We start from the raw sequence: 20,057 nt of genomic DNA on the forward strand, positions 1-20,057 counted from the left end.
AATTTAGAATTTTTTTAGTATTTTAGTATTTTTCTTTTTGCATAGATTCACTACGTCCATTTGCATTGAAATATGTTCAAATTCAATCTAAAGAAAATTCTCCATTCAAATTTACATTGCAAATCTTGGCAAGATGCATCCCGCTCGGAACAGAAACAGTACTCCATCAAAATCTAATACCTATAATATAACCTCGTCAGGTTTCAACTTTCAACTTTACGCGGATGTTATATCACTTGTTGCCTCCTATGAAATAATCTTATATAGAAGTCATGCTTTTAAGGCATCATTGCTTTGAGCAAAAGAATCGAGCACGAACGAGCTACTTCTAGCGCTAACTTAATTTGTTTATTAGCTAAATCGAATCGAACTCAAAGTTGAGAGTTCGTTAAACTATTGAGTACAAAATAATTAAAATTTTGAATCGAGTTCAAGCTCTAAATAGGGTAAACTGGTAATTTTTTTTAACTTAATATTATGTATTATATTAAAAATAAAGTTCAAAATAATAAATATTCATTCCCTGTAAATAAGATTTACTTAATATTTGAGAAATTGTTACATTGATATCTAAAAAAAAAGAGCATTTTGTGTTATATCAGTAACTATATCTATTAAATTAATTTAAATACACAATAAGTCGAGCTTGAATGAGTGAACTCGAATGATTTCGATCTCAAGTAAGTAACAAATCTAACACGAACAAACCTGAGCTAAATTTATAGGCCTAGTTCTCTTATAGTTGCCTAAAAAACATTTTAATCTGTCAATTGAAACGTACAACTTTTTTATCTAAATGTTAGGGTTTTATGAAGAGAATAAGGTTGGGGGGTGGGTGGTGGATTGTAGGGGAATTTGTATCCTCTCAGGTATTGTAGAGGATTATTCTCACTCTACGGTTTGAGATTAAATCTCAATCGGTTTGGGATTCGGGTCACCATAGGGGCAATAGTTTTGGACTTTGAGATTCGTGGCAAGTTAAAAAGAACTGTCCAGATTTAGTAATTGTAAAAGATTCCCTTATCAGATATTGGAGAGGATGTGATTTCGTTGTGTGGGGGTGGAGACGAGAAGATAGCCTGCACAAATATGAGGAACATGTTTTAATCAAGTCATTGTCAACACTCAGCAGTTGGTGGAATAGTTAGAAACCGACACCACATTAGTTTCAAAGCTAAAAAGCAAGCGATGCTAGCAGATTGGCTGTTTATCATTTTAACAACTATCAGCATTTTAACCCATTTTCTAAATCCTTCCAAAAGGCTTGATTATTATTTTTATTTAACCTTCTCTTTTGCTTAAAAGTTCGACACATATAATTACTCTTTATTAAATTCTCTCCAATGAAAAAATATGGCGAAAATCTAAATATGATTCACCCGCATCTTAATTCAACATTACTTCAGCCAACAACCACTAACACAACCAACAGTCTAACACATAGGGCGTCAATGAGTACAATACGGGTTGAGCGAGCATAAACATTTTCATATAACATAATGTTATATAAAATGTGTATAAATTAAAAGATATAAATTATTAATAAAATAAAATAATATAAAATGTCTATATAAATAAAATTTTATCATAAATTACTAATTAAAAAACTATATAAAATATTGAATAAATTGACTTTATCATAAACTACTAAATAAGAAAAAATATATAAAATATAATATAAATCAATTTAATCAGAATTATACAAGAGGGATCTACTTACAACATTTGTAAGTTACAATATCTTACACCAATTCAGTTTTGTAATTTTAAAATTCCAAATAGTCGATCCAAACAGTTCAACATGATATCTATTAAAATGTGCTTGGACATAAAATTTTACAAAACTGTTGTTTTTAGACAAATCTGGACCACTGAAAAAATGACATTTTTGTTAATTACTTAATAAATAGTAAAAAAATTCAAAAAAATGTAAAATTTTATCTCCAAGCACATTTTAATATAGATATCATGTTGAACTGTTTGGATCGACTATTTGGAATTTTAAAATTACAAAACTGAATTGGTGTAAGATATTGTAACTTACAAATGTTGTAAGTGGATCCCTCCTCATTAGGGTTGCAAACGAATTGACCCAAATCAAACTTATCCCAGTTTGAGTTTGAGTTTGAATAATATTCAAACCGAACTGATTTGATTTGTTTCAGAACGAACTTGGTTTCCTTTTATCTTTCACGAATTCACACTGATGAATTATGGGATAATCCAAAATTTTCTTACCTTTTACGCTGCTGGATTGATTAAAATCACGGCGTTGACCTAGTCAAAACATATTTCCATTGTTAATTTGTTATGCTGAAGCATTTTTCTATTATAAGTTACTATTATATTAACAATTTTGAGCAATGATATAAATTTGGTTCCAGCATTATTAAAGATCAATGGTTGAAGGCTTGAAGCCATTAGTTGCATTTTTTGATATTCAAATCTAAATAGTTCACTAACCAATTTCGAACGAACTATCCAATTTTGAGTTTGAGTTTGAATAAGATTAGAACCAAACTGGTTTGATTTGTTTCGGAATGAACTAATTTTGAATCAAATTAATTACAAACTTTTTCCGAATCAAACTCAAATCGAATCACAAACTACAAACTACGAACTTTTTGTGCAACCCTACTCATTATATAATTATATACATATACAAATAAAAAATTATCATATATAATTTTATATTTATTAATTATTATATAAAATAACGAGTATAAAATAGTTCTTATTCATAAGGGCTATAATAATAATAAAAAGAAGAAGAGTGAGTCTATGGTATTATGCATATTACGATTTGGCACCGTGCTACGGCTCTATATTTGAGTTTTCAAATCCTAACGGTCGATCCGAACCGTTCATCTTGTTCTCCATATTAATATGTGTTTGGAGACCAAATTTTATATTTTTTAAAATTTTTTTTTACTATTTTTTTAGATATTTAAAAAATCACTTGATCTGAAAATTCTGGACCATCCAAAAACAGTGATTTTCAATAAATTTGAAAAAATAGTAAAATTTTTTTAAAAAATGTAAAATTTGGTCTTCAAATACATATTAATATGGAGAACAAGATGAACAGTTCGGATCGATCATTAGAATTTAAAAACTCGAATATAGAACCGTAATACGATGCCAAATCGTAATATGCATACTACAATAGACTCAATCAAAAAAGAATATTATTGTAACAGGCCTTCGAATAATGATATTAATAACGCTGATGTGATTGATACGCGTAAAAGTCAAAACGAAGCGTCAATATCTTCCTTTCTTTGTCTGTTTACGGTTTACCTTCCAACTGCCGAATTGCCGAGTCAGCAAAATGCTCCAAAACAGCAAGCAACAGGATCTACTTCATTACTTTCCCAATCATATTACACGTGTCTAATCCTAACATCTGCGATTGTTCCTCATTCCTGTAAAAAATTTAAGAGGAAAAAACCAACAAATAATAAAAATTCCTCCGTCTTTCCACCCTCCCCATTTTTGCAAATTGCAAATGCTCTTCCCGCATCCGATTTCCCAGCTTGGCCTCCTCCAGCTCCGCTTCCTTTATCCCCTCACCGCCACAATTCACCTTCCATCACCGCCGCCGCCGCAGCGGCGCAGCCAGCGGAGAAGAAGATGCAGCTGCGGATCTCCCCCAGCATGAGGAGCATCACCATCTCCAATGGCTTCGTCGACTCCATGAAGCTTCGTGTCGGCCCCGCTCCTCCGCTGCTGCCACATCAGCCTCCGCATCACACCTCCGCTTCCTCAGCCTTCTCGTACCGCTCGTTCTTCTATTTTGTCCTCTTCTGCGCCTGCCTCCTCCCCTTTGTTTTCATCCGGACTGCTCTTGTCACGCTCGAGGGCCTCGAGTGCTCCTCTCTTGGTGAGTACGCTCGAATTGAATTGTATAAGCAATCCGTTAGCTCTATGATAATCGCAATCACCTCTAACATCCTGTTAGTTCAAAAATGATAATTGGGTTATTAGGAGATATCTGGGCTCATTTTAAGCTAACCATTGCCTATGTCAAGCTTCTAAAACTGTTACTTGGCCCCAATCACAATTGTTCATTTGAGATAGGAGAATTCCAAAAGGAAAAAAAAAGATTCCAAAACTGCAGTTCTTTGCAATTGTTCATTTGGGATTGGGTCTCTCTATGGTGAGTGATTATTTTCAGAAGTTGGATCATTTTTCCATGTGTAATGAATTGTTATAGCTTAGGGCTTGTTGAACACTGAAGGCTTGCATTAAAGCTTCCTTTTTGACAATTTCACTGACAATTTTCACGTGTGCCCCTGTAAAATCCTGAATGCCCCTGCAAACGTGAATTATTGTGGATATCCCAAAAAAACACCAATATATTATAGACGACCCTGCCAAACTAGTAGTGGATCATTACCCTACCACTTGGCGAACAAATTTTGTTAGCTTAATAGTTAATATCATTTAAAGTACTTTGTGTTTGTTGATAGCCAAATATAGTTGCAAACAAAGAGAAGAAAGACAAAACTGTTTGACCCTTGCAAATAATTAATTATAATGTATGGGACAGTGCTGAAGAGGGCACAGGTCATTCTTTGGTGGCTTTGTACTTCCGAACATGATATTTCAGGTTTCTGTAGGGATATACATGATATTTGAGGCTTTGCAAGGTTACATTTGAAATTGCACTGATTGATTTTTTTTTTTCTTCCTTTAAGATTGTTTCAAAAGGCATATTGGACCTAGCATCTTTGGCAAGAGCAATGGCAATTCTAAGGTACAGAAAATACAACAATCTTCAATTAAACCTTCTATTTTTTTTGTTCAACTAATTTAGCAAATTAGATTTTGGTTAATGTATGGATTTACTGAGCAGAAACTAGTGAAAGAACTGTATGAGGTACTTCATAAAGTTGACAAAGAGGATGCTACAATTTCAGAAAACCTACCTGATACATTCCATGAGTTTATGTCTGAAATGAAGAACCACAAATATGATGCTAGAACCTTTGCTGTGAGGCTGAAGGCTACGGTATGAACATCCTCTTTAGTTGTTATGTGAATTTATTGGAAAAGTTCTAACCACTAGACTACAAGTCAACATTTGATATTTTATGAGGGGGGCTAGACCGCTAGACTATATAAAATGTTATAAAAAATAAAATAAAATAAAATTTTAATGTATACATAATTAAAAGTTTGAAATCATAGGGGTGGCTACGCCACCCCTGGCTAACCTTTAGATCTGCCCCTGCGTTTATATAAGCACAGGAAGTGGAACACTGATTTTACCAGAAAAAGGAATTCAGTAGGGTACTGACCATCTTACCAGTACCAGCATCTTACCAACCAAAATGCTACTAATTTTGGGACTCAAATCCTTGATAAAATAATGTAAAGCAGCCTCATATATGATTGTTTACTATTGTCTATCTTCAGATGGAAAACATGAATAAAGAGATAAAAAAATCTCGACTCTCAGAACAACTATTCAAGCACTACGCCGCAAGTGCAGTACCAAGAGGTATCCACTGCCTGTCTCTTCGTCTGACAGATGAGTACTCCTCCAATGCACATGCTAGGAAACAACTACCATCACCTGAGCTGCTCCCGATCCTCTCAGATAACTCGTATTACCACTTAGTCCTTGCCACTGACAACATCCTCGCTGCATCTGTTGTTGTATCATCGGCCATTCAGTCTTCAGAAAATGCCGAGAGATTGGTTTTTCATATAATAACTGATAAGAAGACGTATCCTGGGATGCATTCATGGTTTGCACTGAATCCCATCTCGCCAGCTATCATAGAAGTGAAAAGTGTACACCAGTATGGTTGGTTGACTAGAGAGAATGTGCCGGTTTTGGAGGCCATGGAAAACCACAATTTTGTGAGGAGTCATTATCACGGGAATCGTGCTTCTGCAATCAGTGGGGGTGATAATCCAAGGGCCTTTGCTTCAAAACTCCAGGCCAGGAGCCCAATGTATATATCTCTTCTCAATCATCTGAGGATATTTCTCCCTGAGGTACCATGATTTTTTACTATTTTTGCAGTATGTATGTTTATACTTGTCATGTCAGATGTTTGTATTAGGGATAGGTGTGCCACTGGTTCACAATTATGAGACCTTTACCTTACCAATATCTAAATATTTTGACTTTAAATGGGAACCTGCCAAGTGTACTAAGAAAGCGTAAATTTCCCTTTTTTATATGGAATTAATTGCATGTCAGTCAAAGGGACCAGGTTTTACAGAGAAGTTCCAAGTGGGTTGATCTGTTTCTCTATTCTCACCTGCAGTTGTCTCTAATGGTTTCTATTCATGCATTGAACCCATGTACATGAGAATGTTTCAAATTAACTATGTTGATTGACGCTAGACCTATTCATGTTTTACATTGTTACAGCTCTTTCCAAACTTAGACAAGGTTTTATTTCTTGATGATGATGTGGTAATCCAGCATGATTTATCACCTCTGTGGGAGATTGACCTACAAGGAAAGGTCATGGGGGCAGTGGAGACATGCAGAGGGGATGACAAATGGGTCATGTCTAAACGATTTAGAACATATTTTAACTTCTCTCATCCTCTGATAGTTGCTAATCTGGACCCTGATGAGTGTCCATGGGCTTTCGGGATGAATATCTTTGATCTGAGTGCCTGGAGAAAGACTAACATCAGAGAAACATTTCATTACTGGGTTAAGGAGGTATTGTTTAAACTTTTTTCCTTTTACCTTTTAAGTTTATAGATACTTGAATAGTCGCAGAGTGTGTTAATGGGTTGGAAAAAAAAAATCAAATTATACATGTTGTTTTGTACCATTAATAATTTAATTAAATAATTTTCTTTGTTTTCTTCAGTTGCTCTCAAACTAAGGGTTTGTTCCAGCTAAACAATTTGGAGCTTAATTGGATTAATTGGGTTGGTTTGGGTGCAGGGAGGGGGAATTTACAGGAAATTATTAGCAGGAACTGTGATTATCTAAAGTATTCACTAAAGGCTTGTTCATAGAACTTCATGTGTATTAGGCCTATTATTACATTTGTACCACTGGTTTATCAGTAATCAGAGATGGCCCCGTGCAGACATGGTTTACTAGTATTACAATATTGACTGCTTGTAACTTCTCTTATTTCTCTATGCTTGTAGAATATAAAATCTGGCCTAACACTTTGGAAATTCGGCACATTACCCCCAGCTCTTATAGCATTCCGTGGTCATGTGTATCCCATTGACCCAGCATGGCACATGCTAGGGTTAGGGTACCAAGAGAACTCAAAACTCGATAATGTCAGAGAGGCTGCGGTGATACATTACAACGGCCAGTGTAAACCTTGGCTCGACATAGGCTTCAAACATCTTAAACCATTCTGGATGAAGCATGTTAACCACTCGAATGATTTTATAAGAAACTGCCACATCCTCGAGCCCCTTTAGGGTTGTTGTTTCTTAGTTGCATCTCGCACTAGCTCAAAATTACATATGCACCATGTGATCTACTGAGTAGTTTGTAGATATATTGGTAAAGATGTAACTCTTTGCCGTTTTGTTTATTGTTACTGAAAGTTGTCAATGGGGAAGGTTCAACAGTATTTCCTCCGTGTGGCAGATGCTGATACAAGTCCAGAAATTAGGGGCAACTGACACCTGAAGAATTATTTCTTTTACCTCTATGGGAAACTGTAGGTTCGATTTGTTGTATTTTTTTAATTATTATTTTCATTTTTTGTCACACATTTGAAGGACTTTTTTTTTTTTTTTTTTTGGGGGGGGGGGGGGGGAGATGGGTTTAGTGTAATTGTGAAGAGCCCCATTGATTCAATTGTAACAATACAATAGGCTATCCGATACCATTCAATTCTTGTAACATGCACATAATTTATAACATTTGTATCCTAAAAAAGCTATTATGCACTTGGATGGTAAATATTCATTTGATAACTTTCGTCTTCTGTATGAGTGGAAGGCTAAATGTATATTTGCCTATTTTGGGAGCATTTTATGATCTGTTGTCGTACCATATATTGTGTGTTTTTGCAAATTGTGGCATCTTTTAACAGTGAGTGCCCTTCAGCACTAACTTTTCACAGAAAATTTTGGTTTGCTGCAAATGAAGAGCTACCAGCCTACTGAAAAAAAAAACTGACTATCAGTAATGAGTAAGGCTACGGTGCTATGGATTGCATAAAGGGCTACGATGCTACGGCTTAATATTAGAGTTTTCAAAATCCTGACGGTCGATCTGAACCGTTCATCTTGTTTTCTATGTTAATATGTATTTAGAGACTAAATTTTACATTTTTTGAAAAATTTTTACTATTTTTTTAGATAGGTAAAAAATCGCTTGATCTAAAAAATTCTACACCATTCAGATATTTGATTTTCTACCTATCTAAAATAATAGTACAAAATTTCCAAAAAATGTAAAATTTGATCTCTAAACACATATTAATATGGAGAACAAGATGAACAGTTTGGATCGACCGTTAGGATTTTAAAAACTCAAATATTGAGCCGTAGCACCGTAGCCCTCTATGCAACCCATAGCAACGTAGCCTTACTCATCAGTAATTATGGAAAATCTTATTATCTTTGACTGTGTGGGGACACAATGTCACGATGTAAATATCACTAAAACAAGATAAAGGTACACGAGAATAGTACAGAATTAGTTCCCGGATTCTGTAGCCAGATCACGCACTGACCCATACATTAGACAAAAGCTCTGACAAATGGGCCGTAAACCTGATAATGTTTAGTATTATAAAAAAAGTTCATAACAATTTGGAAAAATCTCGAATCATAGCACAAAATGTGTTTGCATTTTTTTAAGTGAAACGTTAGCACAACTTGTGTTCTAGTATGACAGAAACGCAAGTATAGGATGCATTTCTTTTGGAATAAGACGCAAGATGTGCTTACGTTTACTTCGTTATAAATTAGTGTGGGGTTGCTGAAAATTTGGCCTTACACCATGTTTTATTACTGTTCATCTTATTCAATACAAAATGTAGACCAAATCAAATATAGATCAAAATGTAGACCAATTTGAGATTAAATTGTAGATCACATATCGACCAAATGTACACAAATTATAGATTACAATCCTTAACTAAATTAGAATTTTGGTATTTTGTTCGCAATTGATGGAGCTAGTTCATCTTGAGTTACTCTTGATGTGGTTGCCAGCACTTATGATAGTGCTTCAGCAGAACTGGATCATGATCAAGATCACACCATTAGCCTGTTGGCTGTTGTTGTGGATGTCCCATTCGTGACACAAGGTGTTGGTTGCTGCCAGCAATGTAAGGTATCTTATATGAGATGGGCTATGGTGCATTGCAATGTATAAGTATTTTTGTGCATTGGATTATAAATCACCGATTCAAAGTTCAAATGACCGATCCAAACGGTTCATCTTGTTCTCCATATTAATATGTGTTTGGAGACCAAATTTTACATTTTTTTGAAATTTTTTTACTATTTATTAAGCCACTTTGAAAATAGCTGGTTTGATCAGCGATTTTCAAAATGTCTTAATAAATAATAATTTTTTTTAAAAAAATGTAAAATTTGGTCTCCAAACACATATTAATATGGAGAACAAGATGAACGGTTTGGATCGGTCATTTGGACTTTGAATCCAGTGATTTATAGTCCAATGCATAAAAATGCTTATGCATTGCAATGCACCATAGTCCATCTCATCTTATATTTGTTTATATTTTCAATTTTAGTAGTATTTAATTTTATATTTATTATTGAAGTTTACATAATAATTTTATCTATGTAGTGAATGGGAGTCAATTGACCCCATTCATTTTCATTTTTTTTTATTTATACCTTATTTTTAATATATTTTAAAGTAATATATTATGGATAGTGTGAAGAGGAGGGTTCAAATGCCTCCATTTTTTGTGCCTCCACCATGCCTCCATTTTTTAAAACTTTAATAATTCAAAATTTAAAACTTAAACATCAAAATAAAACCGTTGGATCTGATCTACATCATTTTATCTATGCACATGTAAAAAATTATGACATTTCAATTTTATTTTGATTGTCATCAAGAGCTTGTAAAAAATGCACTAATTTGGATGATTTCTAGACGTTGATTTTTGAACTTATTGATTCACATAAAAATAAAATTGAAATGTGATAATTTTTTATGAGCACATAGAAAAAATAACATAGATCACATCTAACGGTTTTATTTTGACTTTTAAGTTTTAAATCTTGAGTTATTAAAGTTTTAAAAAATGGAGGCACGATGGAGGCACAAAAAATGGAGGCATTTGAACCCTCCTCTAGTGTGAAATTGACCTCTATTCGTAGTAGAAAATTTTTATATACTTGACCTCCATTTACATTTGATCTCCATAGTCTGAAAGTCTAGCTCGGCCCGTGCATCACCGTCTATGCGAGACGACAGTCGCACTACATGACGTCAGTTGTCTGTGGGGGTACGTGATCTTCGACCAGTGATGTCAAAACAGCAAGCCCCTCTGTAAGCTGCATACACAAATATTATTATTTACTTCAATAAAACATAAAAAAAAAATATTGCTAAAATTGAAAATATAAACAAATATAAGATATCTTATATTTTTAGCAGCAACCAACACCTTGTGTTGCCAATGCGGCATTCACAACAACAGGCTAATAGTATGATCATGATTATCATATCATGATCATGATCTTGCTGAAGCACTACTGTAAGTGCTGACAGTATCGTCAGGAATAACTAATGATGAACTACCTCCATCCATGCTAAAAAAATAGCAAAATTCTAATTAAAATAAGGATTGACTATAATTTGATCTACAGTTGGTTTGTATGTAATCTAAAATTTAATTTAAATTTGTTGTATATTTGATCTACATTTAATATGTATAATAAAAATGGTGTAGGACGGGATTTTCCGTACCTCACACATGTTGAGTTTGTGCTACGATATTATATTTTGCCAATATAAGACGCTATTATAAAAACAAAAAATTGGGCTGTAAATAGTGATAGGAGTTTTTTTTTGGTGGGGCTTCAAGGGAAAGCGTTGGCGTTTTGGCAAATACTTGGATACTATATATGTATATATATATAGAGAGAGAGATAGAGTAAGGCTTGCAAGAGATGGATATCCAGGAATAAATGGAGTTCCTATTTCTTTGCAGTTTGTTGGTTTTTATGGAGGGCACGCAATAAAAAGATTTTCGAAGAGGGTGAAACAGACCCAATTTGGATTGCACATCATGCCAATAAAGAAGCCAAGTTGTGGATGAAATTTTGTTGAGTAGTGCAGGGAATTGAGGGGTTCTTTGTCTAGTAGTTTTCTGTTTGATTTACTGTTTCTCATTGCTGTAATTGCCGTAGGAATGTTTAGTTGTTTTATGGTGTATACTGGTATATTGTAATTCTGATAGCCACTATTGGAAATTTTCAAAAAAAGAGATAGAGTAAGGCTTGGGTGCTATGGATAGCATAGAGGGCTACGGTGCTACGGCTCAATATTCGAGTTTTCAAAATTCTAACGGTTGATCCGAACCGTTCATCTTGTTCTCCATATTAATATGTATTTGGAGACCAAATTTTACATTTTTTGAAAAATTTTTACTATTTTTTTAGCTAGGTAGAAAATCAAATATCTGAATGGTGCAGAATTTTTTAGATCAAGTGATTTTCTACCTAGCTAAAAAAATAGTAAACAATTTCCAAAAAATATAAAATTTGGTCTCCAAACACATATTAATATGGAGAACAAGATGAACGGTTCGGATCAACCGTTAGAATTTTGAAAACTTGAATATTGAGCCGTAGCACCGTAGCCCTCTATGCTATCCATAGCACCCAAGCCTTACTCATATATATATATATATAGAGAGAGAGAGAGAGAGAGAGAGAGATGGGCTATGGTGCATTGCAATGCATAGGCCATGGTGTGCATTGGACCATAAATCACCAATTCAAAGTTCAAATGACCGATCCAAACCGTTCATCTTGTTCTCCAGATTAATATGTGCTTGGAGACCAAATTTTATATTTTTTGGAATTTTTTTACTATTTATTAAGCCACTTTGAAAATCGCTGATCCAACGGTGACTGTTTGGAACAGTAAAATCAGAAGCCACCGTTAGATCAGCGATTTTCAAAGTGGCTTAATAAATAGTAAACAAATTCCAAAAAATATAAAATTTGGTCTCCAAGCACATATTAATATGGAGAACAAGATGAACAGTTTGGATCGGTCATTTGGACTTTGAATTGGTGATTTATGGTCCAATGCACACCATGGCCTATGCATTGCAATGCACCATAGCCCATCTATATATATATATATATATATATATATATATATATATATATATATAGAGAGAGAGAGAGAGAGAGAGAGAGAGAGAGAGTCATTTTAGGTGGTTATTTAGAGACGAATGATGTGATATTGAATGAAGCTATTAGCTATGTCGTCTGGGTCTTCGCTATGTATCATCTCCCAACTACAATTAGTGTATTTCTTACATAATTTTTTAATTTATAGAAATTTTTAAAATAAATATTATTGGAGATTAGATAGATTTCATATATATTTCGATTTTGTAGTAGGAATCGATTATTTGTTTTAGTTCCCATACCAGCGTCGCAAACTGCACAAAATGTCACACCAAAATTCTAGTTCCTTTAGAAACCCTGAAGGAATTTTGGTGTGACCTTTTGTGCAGTCAGAACCAAAACAATTAATCAATTCCTTCTATGGGATTGAAATAGGTATGCAACCCATTTAATATCCTATAATATTTTCTTAATAATTCCTATTAATAAAAAATTCTGCTTTTTTTACTATTGTTTTCTATATTAGCCTTCTTATTAGCCAAGTTCTGTATGCTATTTTTACATAGCAATTTGTGCCATGCAAATGAAAAAACTATTCATAACAAAATTCCATATTTAATGTCATCTATATTTTTACTATTTCTAATATTATTCAGTGACGATTTGTAGAGCGGTAAGAATCACTGATCTTGCTCCGACTTTAACTTGAATTTATTTTTTTCTTGCTTCTCTTGGTTTATAGAAATCGGATGAACACAGAGAGAAAGGCTGGTGACGGGAGCACTGGCCCCCCCTTGAATTAAAGTCCATTTTATATCTAATTATATAGGTTTATTTATTCGAAAATTTAGGAATGACACTTTGTGTATAGCTCAATTTACAAAACAGAATACATCTTTTCATTTCGTGTTCAAATTGAAAAATATGCTAACTGCTTGCCATAAAATTTAGCTGTGTCTCTGATCAATGGTACATTCTAGCTTCATCTCCAGTCAGATATCTATACATTCCCGATTAAACCCGCTACATTCTTTTAAGATGAGTAGAGGAATACGTTGGAAGGATGAGGAAGCACAGGTGGATGGAGACGATGTAGGGAAGAGTGGAGATGAAGAGATAAGAAGAGAAGAGAATTTTCATATCCAATTTCACTTGCATGATGGATCGGACATCGGCCCAACAACACATTCAGTTGAAACAACAATTGGAAATCTTAAAGAAGCGATCCTTCCTCAGTGGCCTCCTGGTCAGTGTTTTTTCTCTCAATTTTTTAGTTTTATTTCCATGTAGTAATGCACATCATGATGTGAATATGGAGTATTTTATTAATATTTTGAATACAACTTCAAGGCTTCATTTTTGAAATTATTTTGTCCAGTAATGAAATCTCAGATCTGGCAACTAAACCCAAATAAAGGATAAAGAAACATGAAGAAGAACCATTTGAAAGATCAGAGGATACTATTTTGGGCGAGTATATATCTGCTCTGACTGGTATCTTGCATAAAGATCTGTGATTAAGAGCATTTCCCCTGCAAAAAATAACAACATGCTGATATGCTATAGTTCATCATAAATGTCCTCGTCACCTAATTTGGTTTATTTTGATTTTTCTTTTCTATTCCAAAGGTCTTGTAAATGCCCCTCAGTCAGTAAATGATTTCAAGTTTATTCATGGGGGACAGGAATTGGAAAATGGCAAGACATTGGGGGAATACTTCAATCCACCCTTTGTTGGTATTACAACAATCCATGTGGTCATGAAGCCTCTATCAGGCTTTAAATTATTTCGTAAGTTCTATTGTATTTTCTCAGTGTAGTATATAGTAATACTGTTGATCTGATAGAGGTCAATACCAGAACTGCACTGGTTCATCACTGAACCAATTATGTAAACTGTTTATTTGATTTCATGTTTACTGATTGGGTGGTTTAAACTTAGAAATGTAGACAGATCCCAGGAAAAATGTGATAAAAGAAATGTAGGACCAAGAATATAGATTTCATCTGAGCACAGGATTTCATTAACTTCCATCACTTTGAGCATAAACTAAACTGCTCTATTCTTTGAAGAGATATGTGAGAAACTGTAATTTTTCTTAAGCTGAATTAAATGTTTGCGTTTGCATTGCAGTCAAGTAGAGAAGTATAAAAATGTTCAGACTCAAGTTAATCCTTCACTTGTTTTTTAAAGGGCCTCCAGTTAAATTAGGATATGAGTAGTTTTTAATAATTGAAACTTAATTGTGAAGTTCATGTTTTAATATTGTGGTCAAATAGAGAAATAAAAAAAGAATTTTTCAAGACTCGAGACATTTTTTTAAATAAATTAAGACATGAATTGATTTCTCTTGTCCTATGTTTCGCAGAAATGAGACTTGTGACAACAGCTAGAAGATTTGGTTGTGTGATCCTGTGAAAATATTAGTGAATCCTCCGGGCGACAAGAACTCCTAATGATGTCTATTTCAAGTGCCACATACATCATTGCTGAATCTTTTTAAAACCTCTTTCCGGCTGAATGGGTCAAATTGTAATCGATGCAAAGCTTGTAATTTGATTCATGTTTTCATGATGAAGAAACTTTTGACGAGTCTGTGATCAAGTGCCTCAGATTTTGAAAGACTGGGAAGTATTCATGTTTTGTCTTTGCTGTAAAAGTCCCGTTGATTTATGTGAATGCATCTACATTTTGTAATTTGTGCAAATTTTGGGTTTCTATGAATTTCTGTTATGTACTATACAATCTTGGTAGCCACTACCAAGACTTTCAAAAAAAAACAAAAGAATTCCTTATATCTAAACAATAATGAGTGTTAAGCATTCATTATTGTTTTGTAAGAAATTTTCTGTGGTAGAGAATTAATCTGTCCAAGCTGATTGTTTCGTTTGTAGGGTTGTCCTTCATATTTTGATCAGGAGTCATTGTCTTGTTATATAGTTTCTCCAAAATAGGAAAATGGTAACTTGAATTGATACACTAAATAAACTGTCGCTGCTCGACGAATTTGAAATCTTACGTATTGCATGGTACACCAAAAAGAAGAAGTGGTTTTAAGTTGAATTGTTCTTTTCTGCACTGAAATACAATTTGAGTTCATTTGCCTGGAAATTAACTTCCTTGAAATTGAAACGGAATATAAGAGAAATTACAAGTTATAAGAACGATTAGAGTCTTGCTATGATGTTCTCTTTGTTAAATTTCTTATAGTATTTCTCACCATAGTAGTTGTTGATTTTTAATATAAATCTAGAATATTGATTTGATAAATGACAAAATAGTCAAAATATAACCATATTTAATACAGAAAACAGATCCTCTTCAAGTTGTAGCTATTACTCTGATAACAATTATAGTGCTGTAATTTATACTTCAAAATAATTCATAACAGATGGTTTCAAATTTTTAAATCAAACTAACCTAAATGTTCATCAGGAACTAATTATCCAGCTAAATTCAAGCTCTTAAGAGATAAATCCCTATTTCAAATTATTAGTTCACAATAAAAAAATAATTCTGTTATTAGATGGTACTTGAAATATATCTTACTTTTCTCAGATATAGTAAAAGTTTCAGATATAGACAAAAAAATTTCAAGAAGCAAATATGTTGTCCCAATGGGTTAAATTTAAAGCTGATGCAGATTATAAACAGACTATTTCTATATTTAGATAACCTTATCTTAACCTTATCTCAAACTAAAAATAACAGCATAACTATTTCAGCTTATGAGTTATAATTAATGCCCAGTAGCTTGCTGTTCATTTCTAAATGCACTTTGTTCTGTGTTATCATGGCTTGTAAATTGGTTGCATTCTCATTTTTACTTTTCTCATCTCTTCTTCTCACCATTAGCGCTTCACTGAGTCTAGCAGATAACGTGACAGTTACTGTGAGAGCAGTAACTGCTATACAGGAGACCGATGGTAACTTGGTATGTGCTACTATTGATTGGTGGCCTAAAGAGAAGTGTGATTACGGCTGGTGCCCCTGGTACAATTCCTCTATTATAAACTTGGTAAGCTTGGTACTTGATGAACTTGTAAGGTTTTCATGATATCTGCACTCTAGTATGGTTCATAATTTTTTACTGAGATGTGTTGTTTGTTGGACATTACTCTTTTAGATTAATATGTTTAATCAGTAATTTTTTTTTTTTTTTTGACATAGTTGTGCTCAAGGGTTACAAAGTATAGGAGCGGTAATATTGCGGGTTGGGTATAAGGTCATTATTTTATTTGCTATTGGTAGACAGGTAGGATCCAACTCCACCTGCTAACAGGTTGAGAATATCAGACCTGCACCAGACCTGATGTGATGGATCAGCCCGACCTGTTAAAGCGCATTTTTTAAAATTATTTTTCATCAAGTGACACAAGAAATGAAATTTACTTGTTTTGAATGCCAGCTGCAACCGTACTTAATTTTCACTTTTTTTTAAATTAAAAGTGAAAAACAGTTTTGATCAAGTCACTACTTCTTGATTAAAACCCGATCGATAACAAGCCAGAAAAGGTCATAATGGCACATCCAACCCACTAATCCATTAAGGTTATATTTATTTGTGTAATTCAGTTCGAGACGGATATTGTGATCCATAGTACTACAATCATATATTGTCTTCTCCCACAAAATGAAATAAATCTAAATATATTTTAAAACAAAATGCATTTTTTTTTAATTTTCTTTGCTGCGTGGAATAACGTCAACTTGTATTTGTTCAATTTTCATGCATTTTATTGAGAAAGTTGTGTGTTGTACTATTTGCAGGATCTAACAAATCCCATCTTGTACAATGCAGTCAAAGGTAACCAACATAGAAATCTATAACTCAATCTCAAACTTACAAACTTGTAATGCATTTGGATGAAACATAGAAGGGAATTTCTTTATCCATGCAGCATTTAAGACTTTACGAATAAGATTAGGAGGGTCACTACAAGACCAAGTTATCTATGGAATAGGGAAGTACCGGAAAGGTTGTGAAGACTTCAAAAAAGATCCAAATGGCTTGTTTACATTCTCATCGGGGTGTCTTACCATGAGCCGGTGGGACGAGATCAATGCCTTCTTCAGTAAAACAGGGTATTGTGTATTCTTTCTATTTCATGAAAAATGTAACAGAAATATCCATACATTGCTATAGTATGTGCAAGAGAACAAAAATTAATCAACCTAATTAATTGCCATATTATCTGAGCAAGTTGTTGCGATAGCAAGAAGAAAACATGCTTTTAAGCCAACCTTGGTACAGTCAATAGAATTATGACTTCAATGACCTTACACTACAGTGTAAATAGAGATGATTCTCGGAATTGCTTTTCATTTTTCCTTGGAATTAAACATTTTCACATCCTGTACTGCTTATATTGACAGAGCAATCTTAACATTTGGATTAAATGCACTTAATGGGAGGGAACGGGCCATTAACAGCACAGAATATGTCGGTCCTTGGGACGCTACCAATGCACGCCACTTCATCAAATATACTGTTTCTAAGGGCTACAAAATTGAGTCTTGGGAATTTGGTATGTAAATTCGCATGCTTTGGTCTACTAAAACAATCTTTATCTTCTCAAATACAGTGTTCTATCCAGCAACATTTTACCAGATTTGACACTTCAAAAAAAAAAGGGAAGTTAAGACTCGATCGGTATAGTACAATTCTTCAGTACAGTTAACTATTGGCGCTGCCTTTATCTTAAACTTGGCAACTATTGTAGGAAATGAGCTGTGTGGAGATGGGGTTTCTGCAAAAGTAAATGCCACTCGATACGCTATGGATTTGATCAAGTTGAAAAAGATAATTCACAGAATGTACAGGGGTTTTAATGCACAAGATAGGCCGAAGCTATTAACACCAGGAGGCTTTTTTAACATGCCATGGTTTGCTGAGATGCTTCAAGTCTCTGGTCCTGATGTTGTCAATGTAGTAACTCATCACATCTATAACCTCGGTCCAGGTACTTCATCTGAATTCATGTTCTCAAAATTCAGTTTTACTATTTTCCCAAGGAAAGAGCTCAAGTACTTAAAACTTTTACACTTAAAAAAAAAGAAAATATTTAAGTGCTTAATTTCCTTAATTATCCTTCTTATTTATTTTGCAGGGAATGACAATAGACTAATAAACAGGATCCTAGACCCATTTTACTTGTCTCAAGTAGCTAAAATGTACAAGGCTGTTCAGTACGTCATCAGAAACTTTGGTCCGTGGAGCACTCCATGGATTGGCGAGTCTGGCGGTGCTTATAACAGTGGTGGTAAGGGTGTCTCGGATTCTTTTGTCGATAGCTTCTGGTGAGTATGATTTGATATAATAACCTTATTTTTTTTTTTCTAAATAGCTTTCATTAACACTCACTGTTGCTCTCCTAACAAATAACTAAATTTTCTTCAAATTTTTACAGATGTCCTTTATTTATGGTTTGGAAACACAAAAAAATAATTTTGTTTTGTCTTACTAGGTACTTGGATCAACTTGCCATGGTCTCTGTATATGGCCACTCAGTGTTCTGTCGACAAGCCTTGATAGGAGGAAACTATGGTCTCCTTGATCCAACAACCTTTGTTCCTAACCCTGACTACTACAGGCAAGTATGATCTAAAAAGTACTACATATTACAAAGGCAACGATTTTGTTGATAGAGAGTTTTACTAATTGATTTTATTAATTTTATTTGTTGTTCTTGTGTAGTGCACTTCTCTGGAGCCAATTGATGGGAAAGCAAGTCCTTCAAACCACTAATAATGGCTCCCCGTACTTCCGATCATACACTCATTGCTCGAAGAATGGGGTAAGCAACTAGCTTGATTCATATTTCAAAATAAAATGACACCGGTGAACTTACAAAATCCCGTAACAGCATTTCACACCAACTAAGAAACACAAAAAGAAAAAAAAAAAAACAGTGGAGCAAGATCAACCTGTTATGCTCCAAAAAGAGAAAGAAAAGAATGCACTTGGCTTTCACACTAAATAAAAAATTTACTGCAACCTTTATATAATTACTTGAGTATAATTCTGTTCTTCTTATGATTCTATCTCATGAGCAGCAAGGAGTAACCTCATTGTTCATTAACCTCTCAAACTCAACTTCCTTCGATGTTTCATTTGTTGGCGACTACAATATTTACCCTGAGAATGCATCATACCAAGGCGAAAGAGGACCAAGGGAAGAATATCATCTTACCCCAGAAGGTGGCAATCTCAAAAGCCGTGTCATGTTACTGAATGGTCAACCGCTCAAACTCACAGCGGATAATCAGATCCCCGAATTGAAGCCTTCAATTGTAGATGGTGACACACCACTGAGAATTGCTCCATATTCAATAGCTTTTATTAGATATAGGAACTTCAATGCTCCTGCTTGTACACCATGAAAACTTAATATAGTGTTCTTTGGGGAAACTTAATGATCTCATTGCAAGTTTTTTCATTTTATTGCAATCTGCAAGTTCCCAGTCTATTCACTATCTGATTTTTTATAACATGCTATGCATCCACTACAACGATACCAAAACACTCACAGGTATATTAATTGATCACAACTAATACTCACGGCAGAACGAATTTTCCTTTAGTCTCAATTTACATAAATCTGGCAGTCTTAAGGTATCTAACAATTTCAACTTGATAAAATTCCATATGTACGATTTTTGTTAACTCGAAATTAAACTTTGGTGGCATTGTTATAACGCTTGTACATTTTTTTGGTAAACTTAACGTCTTTATAAACATAGA

At 34.0% G+C, this 20,057-nt stretch overlaps 3 protein-coding genes across 3 annotated transcripts; all 3 read left to right on the top strand.

Annotated features, from left to right (window-relative positions):
• The first annotated feature begins 3,445 nt into the window (after positions 1-3,445).
• GAUT14 (galacturonosyltransferase 14) lies at positions 3,446-7,916 on the top strand. The gene is made up of 6 exons (XM_078298998.1): positions 3,446-3,883; positions 4,701-4,759; positions 4,859-5,014; positions 5,422-6,009; positions 6,392-6,694; positions 7,138-7,916. The coding sequence occupies exons 1-6, from the start codon at positions 3,634-3,636 to the stop codon at positions 7,423-7,425; spliced, it is 1,644 nt and encodes a 547-aa protein (XP_078155124.1). The 5' UTR covers positions 3,446-3,633; the 3' UTR covers positions 7,426-7,916.
• Positions 7,917-12,716: 4,800 nt separating this feature from the next.
• Positions 12,717-15,098, top strand: MUB2 (membrane-anchored ubiquitin-fold protein 2). Its single transcript, XM_078299005.1, has 3 exons — positions 12,717-13,558; positions 13,942-14,103; positions 14,682-15,098. Exons 1-3 carry the CDS (start codon positions 13,279-13,281, stop codon positions 14,729-14,731), a joined length of 492 nt encoding a protein of 163 aa, XP_078155131.1. The 5' UTR covers positions 12,717-13,278; the 3' UTR covers positions 14,732-15,098.
• Positions 15,099-16,106: 1,008 nt separating this feature from the next.
• Positions 16,107-20,031, top strand: LOC144551815 (heparanase-like protein 1). The gene is made up of 9 exons (XM_078299926.1): positions 16,107-16,331; positions 17,084-17,120; positions 17,215-17,398; positions 17,690-17,841; positions 18,037-18,276; positions 18,424-18,613; positions 18,781-18,906; positions 19,011-19,110; positions 19,370-20,031. Exons 1-9 carry the CDS (start codon positions 16,107-16,109, stop codon positions 19,694-19,696), a joined length of 1,581 nt encoding a protein of 526 aa, XP_078156052.1. The 3' UTR covers positions 19,697-20,031.
• The last annotated feature ends 26 nt before the right edge of the window (positions 20,032-20,057 follow it).

This window comes from Carex rostrata, chromosome 3 (genome assembly GCF_964058835.1).
Source record: "Carex rostrata chromosome 3, lpCarRost1.2, whole genome shotgun sequence".
In the NCBI taxonomy this organism is placed as follows: Eukaryota; Viridiplantae; Streptophyta; class Magnoliopsida; order Poales; family Cyperaceae; genus Carex; species Carex rostrata.

Bases quoted from the DNA above. Each gene is read 5' to 3' on its own strand.
- GAUT14 (XM_078298998.1), top strand. From the start codon at position 3,634: ATGCAGCTGCGGATCTCCCCCAGCATGAGGAGCATCACCATCTCCAAT. The intron at 3,884-4,700 runs GTGAGTACGCTC...TCTTCCTTTAAG, and splicing joins CCTCGAGTGCTCCTCTCTTG to ATTGTTTCAAAAGGCATATT. The intron at 4,760-4,858 runs GTACAGAAAATA...TTTACTGAGCAG, and splicing joins AGAGCAATGGCAATTCTAAG to AAACTAGTGAAAGAACTGTA.
- MUB2 (XM_078299005.1), top strand. From the start codon at position 13,279: ATGGTACATTCTAGCTTCATCTCCAGTCAGATATCTATACATTCCCGA. The intron at 13,559-13,941 runs GTCAGTGTTTTT...TCTATTCCAAAG, and splicing joins CCTTCCTCAGTGGCCTCCTG to GTCTTGTAAATGCCCCTCAG. The intron at 14,104-14,681 runs GTAAGTTCTATT...TATGTTTCGCAG, and splicing joins ATCAGGCTTTAAATTATTTC to AAATGAGACTTGTGACAACA.
- LOC144551815 (XM_078299926.1), top strand. From the start codon at position 16,107: ATGGCTTGTAAATTGGTTGCATTCTCATTTTTACTTTTCTCATCTCTT. The intron at 17,121-17,214 runs GTAACCAACATA...TTATCCATGCAG, and splicing joins CTTGTACAATGCAGTCAAAG to CATTTAAGACTTTACGAATA. The intron at 17,399-17,689 runs GTATTGTGTATT...TTATATTGACAG, and splicing joins GCCTTCTTCAGTAAAACAGG to AGCAATCTTAACATTTGGAT.